The following is a 4,990-nucleotide window of genomic DNA, read 5'->3' as shown; positions in this document are numbered from 1 at the left end:
TGCTTCAGAGGAGGCTCTTCTGAGGCTGCTGCCTGTGGTCAAAGCCTCCACAAAAGCTCTGTACGTGAACGCAACTATCCATATTAAATAGTTTATACTCATTCAGAATGAAACATTGTAATTGTTTTCTTATGTTTTTCATCTTCAGACTGAGTGGCTGTAACCTGTCAGAGAGAAGCTGTGAAGCTCTGTCCTCAGTTTCATTGTGCCACATATTCTACCCCTGATTTGGGCGTTGTCAATGACGTCATCGGTCAATGAAAACGAACTAAGATCACCGTAGTCTTCCGCCGCTACACAAAACGCATCCCCACGCCTCGTACTTCACGTAATATCTCGGGAGAGATCTCCGACTGGGGCACCAGCGTAAGTTTATTTTTTCTGTCTCGTTACTTCACCGTTGTTTTGGCGTGTGAGTATTACGGGATCTCTGAGATGTCCTGGAGCAGGGCTCAGGTTTCGCTGCGTTTGGGGGAAACTCACATAAATCCATGCCTGGTCGAATTATTGATATTGGGATCGATCTCATTCTCTGGAGAAAATGCACCTGCGGACGGTTGTTATTCTACTTAAGTGTACAACTTTTCTACTTCCGGGGTATTAACCTTGGGTGCCCTGCAGCGAAAGACAAACACAAAAACACGGCGGACCTTTCCGGTGATCCCTTCAAATAATGAATGAATGAATTAACACACCGTAGGAAAGAGTCAATGTGTCCAGAATCTCCAAAGTTTTCAACTTTTCCTCAGAGACATGAACAATTTATCAAATCACTCTCGCAACAATACTCTCTTTTATAGAGACTCACCGTTTACAACCCTTTATGATAATTTTTTTTTTCGTATATAATGATGCGCTAATGAATAGTGATGATGTGCTGATGAAGACTGGAACTGCTGTCTCGTGTTTCCTCTCCAGATGAAGGTGTGGACGCTCTTGCGAGAGTCAGTGTGAGGACAGAGGGAGATGGGGTCCCTCCCTCTTAAACCCCCTCTGTGGTGGGACCGTGACAGCCAGACCAAGCTCAGAGGTTAGAGGACCATCTCTAACTGTCCCACCCTCAGATCACTCTCACCATCATCATCATCACTCACCTCTAGAGCTCTGTGTGTGTTGTGGTTTCAGCCCGAAGAGCAGCACACACCCTGGACTAGATCCTGGACCTGGACCCAGCTGTGTGTCCATGAAGATGACCATCTATGGGTATCCCTGTATTCTTCAAAGTTAGGACCACTCTGATGATCAGGTGAGGATTTTTTTCATTTGTTTTTTACATTTTGTTTGCAGCACACTGAGCGGAGCCTGTAGACTTTCCTTATTTTATATTGCTTCACTGTCACGTAATGTTAGTAAGTACTTATTATTGACAGGACAAGGGATGATTGTTTTAAATTTATCACTAGACAAAAAGTACTGTGGTGGAATTTTTCTCCTACAGCGAGGGGAGGAATTGGCGGGAAGTGATCTCGTTGACAAACAAATATGACAGGTCCTGCAACTGGATCAAGTTTAGTCCGTGAAATTCAGTTGTCTTTCTGCAGAGAACATCAAAAATGACAAAACTAGCTCGCACATGCACAAAGTTACGAGTGCCAACAGTCTTGTGGAAAACCAATCATTATACACTACTTTATACCAGTGAAAGCCAGATAAAGAAAAAACATCATGGAAACAGTTTACATCTTAACCTAACAATTATTGACCTCCAGGACGACCGTTGAGCCTCTTAACATATTTCTGAATCGCCCTCCATATGTCAAGTTTCTTGAGGACTCGGGCATGCTACTTAAGCGTGAAAAAGACATCCGTTCCTTGGATAGGCAATGGTCTCACCTGGACCTGCTATGATAAACCGGCTTTGAACCCACTTTTATCTGTAGACTTTATGCCATTTTTCCTTTTGTGTGGAAAATGCAAAGTCATAACAAATTCCAGTTGTCTCCTACATGAGGAAGACATGAGAAAGACAGAATTCTATACACTCTGAGAGTGCATTGGATATCTTATTATGAGTATTAAATATGAAATCATTGGTTAAATGTAATTTTCCCTTACAGTACTAGTTTGTAAATTGTGTTCCTTAGACACGCGTCCGTAAGTCGTTATGTGAATAGTAGTTTTTTGTATTGTCAGGTTCGCATAACATTTTAAATTAGATACTACTAAAAGTAGTTTGATTCGAGCAACATTTCCCCTAAATATGGTGAGCTTTATGAGTTTCTTTCTTTCACCGGATCCATCAGAGATCATACTGTCCTGGTAACCTGGACCCAGCTGTGTTCCATGGAGATGACCGCTATGGTGCATCCTGTATTCTTCAAAGATGGGACGCCACTCGTGTTGATCAAAGGTGAGTATTTCAAACCGAACACAGGACTAGTAAAGGTGGACCACTAAGATCTCTGATTCCTGTTTAACTCCAAACATCACTTCATGTACCTTTCCCTGTGTTTGTCTCTGTGTGACCAACATGGACGTGAGCTAATTCTTCCTTTCCTCCCCAGAGTGGACCAGGAGAGCTCAGAGGGTTCCCAGTGTCAGTCTGCCCCCAGCATCAAACCAACCCACTGGACTCCATCTTTATGGTCTGACATGGACAACAACTACTTTTACATCTATTCTGGATCATAATCTCCCATGCTCCACAACATGATCTGATGTTTCTTCCATGATTTCTTTGATTTGTCATAATAATCTTCTGTTCCAGCTGCTGGAGGAGGACTTGTCACTTTTGTGAAGAAAGAGCTGAAAAAGATCCAGAAGGTTCTAGTCCAATTACCAGAATCTTGAGTCAGAGGGAGTGAGGAGGGTGTTTGGTGGTAGATGAAGAGCGGAGCAGCAAGAGCATTTCTGAAGATCACACGCACTTCCTGAGGAGAAGGAAGCAGGAGAGAGCTGCGACCGCTGCAGAGCGTAAGAGGATTTCTCTAAAGAGTCAACATGCTGGACAATGGGACGTTACTATGTCTCCGAGATGGACCAAAATATTCATATATTTCTCTGTGTGGTGAAATGTTTTGATGATCTTCTTTTGTGTTTATTCAGGAATTTTGTGGATTTGTAACGTAAACTCAAATCTAACCACGAAGACGTTCCAGTGTTGTTTGAGGGGATTGCTAAAGAGGAAACCCAATTCTGAGTCGATGTTCTCAGAGATCTACATCTAGAGGAGGAGGGGCTGCAAGGTCAATGATGACTGAGTCAACAGATTGAAACAGCATCCAGGAAACCACAACAGACCAGAAACAATAATAGAACGAGATGACATCTTTAAACCCACCTGGAAAGAGAACCAATCAAACCGTGATGACAAGGGAGTGGCTGGCATCGGGAAAACAGTCTTACACAGAAGTTCACTCTGGACTGGGCGAAGGCAAAGCCAACCGGACTCCGTTCACATTCCCATTCACCTTCAGAGAGCTGAATGTGCTAAAGAGAGAAAGTTCCTTGGTGGAACTTGTTGATTACTTCTTTAGTGAAACCAAAAAAGCAGGATTCGTGCCGGTTTGAAGAGGTCGTGTTCATCTTTGACGTCTGATGAGTGTCGACTTCCTCTTGACTTCTTCAACACTGAGATCCTGACTGATGTTACAGAGTCCACCTCAGTGGATGTGCTGCTGACAAACTCATCAGGGGAAACTGCTTCCCTCGCTCCCTCTGATCCCACACGACCTGCGCAGCCATCAGACCCTGCTGGATGTGTTGACTGGTGACAGAGGTCAGAGGGTTCACTGACCCCCAGAAGGAGGATTACTTCAGGAAAGATTAGAGAGTGGAGCAGGCCAAGAGAATCATCTCCCACATCAGGAGTCACGAAGTCTCCACATCATTTGCCACATCCCACTTCTTTGCTGGATCAATGCTACGGTTCTGGAGGACTTGTTGAAGACCAGAGGAAGAAGCTGCCCAACCCCTGACTGAGATGTACATCCACTTCCTGGTGGTTCAGTCCAAAGTGAAGAACTCAAAGTATGATGGACAAGCTGAGACGGATCCACACTGGAGTCCAGAGAGCAGGAAGATGATCGAGTCTCTGGGAAAACTGGCTTTTGAGCAGCTGCAGAAAGGCAACCTGATCTTCTTGAATCAGACCTGACAGAGTGTGGCATCGATATCAGAGCAGCCTCAGTGGTCTCAGGAGTGTTCACACAGATCTTTAAAGAGGAGAGAGGACTGTACCAGGACAAGGTGTTCTGCTTCGTCCATCTGAGTGTTCAGGAGTTTCTGGCTGCTCTTCATGTCCATCTGACCTTCACCAACTCTGGAGTCAACCTACTGGCAGAAGAACAACCAACATCCCAGCTGTTTGAAGTCTTAAGTGACAAAACAACACAGTTCTACCAGAGTGCTGTGGACAAGGCCTTACAGAGTCCAAATGGACACCTGGACTTGTTCCTCCGCTTCCTCCTGGGTCTTTCCCTGCAGACCAATCAGAGTCTCCTACAAGGACTAATGACACGACAGGGTGGCTCACTGACCAATCACACAGCCGAGTACAATCAAGAAGAAATCGGTGAGAATCTTCTGCAGAGAGAAGCCAATCTGTTCCACTGTCTGAATGAACTGAATGATGGTTCTCTAGTGGAGCAGATCCAACAGGCCCTGAGTTCAGGAAGTCTTTCTGGAATAAACTGTCTCCTGCTCAGTGGTCAGCTCTGGTCTTCATCTTACTGAATCAGGAGAAGATCTGGACGTGTTTGACCTGAAGAAATACTCTGCTTCAGAGGAGGCTCTTCTGAGGCTGCTGCCTGGGTCAAGCAGCCTCCACAAAAGCTCTGTACGTGAACGCAACTATCCATATTAATGAGTTTATACTCATTCGAATGAAACATTGTAATTGTTTTCTATGTTTTTTCATCTTCAGACTGAGTGGCTGTAACCTGTCAGAGAGGCTGTGAAGCTCTGTCCTCAGTTCTCAGCTCCCAGTCCTCTAGTCTGAGAGAGCTGGACCTGAGTAACAAACTGGCAGGAGTCCAGAGAGGGAAGAAAG

At 44.8% G+C, this 4,990-nt stretch overlaps 1 protein-coding gene across 1 annotated transcript in view; it reads left to right on the top strand.

Moving 5' to 3' along the window:
• Positions 1–4,445, top strand: part of LOC116686834 (protein NLRC3-like) — a 6,445-nt gene extending 2,000 nt beyond the window's left edge. The window contains exon 3 of the mRNA XM_032511871.1: positions 3,912–4,445. Coding sequence (XP_032367762.1) covers positions 3,912–4,096 — 185 coding nt within the window. The 3' untranslated portion in view covers positions 4,097–4,445. The remainder of the gene's footprint in view (positions 1–3,911) is intronic.
• Positions 4,446–4,990: the final 545 nt, after the last annotated feature.

Source organism: Etheostoma spectabile, unplaced genomic scaffold (assembly GCF_008692095.1).
Source record: "Etheostoma spectabile isolate EspeVRDwgs_2016 unplaced genomic scaffold, UIUC_Espe_1.0 scaffold50, whole genome shotgun sequence".
Lineage (NCBI taxonomy): Eukaryota > Metazoa > Chordata > Actinopteri > Perciformes > Percidae > Etheostoma > Etheostoma spectabile.
Note: the sequence above shows the minus strand (reverse complement) of the source record. Positions and strands in the feature narration are given on the sequence as shown.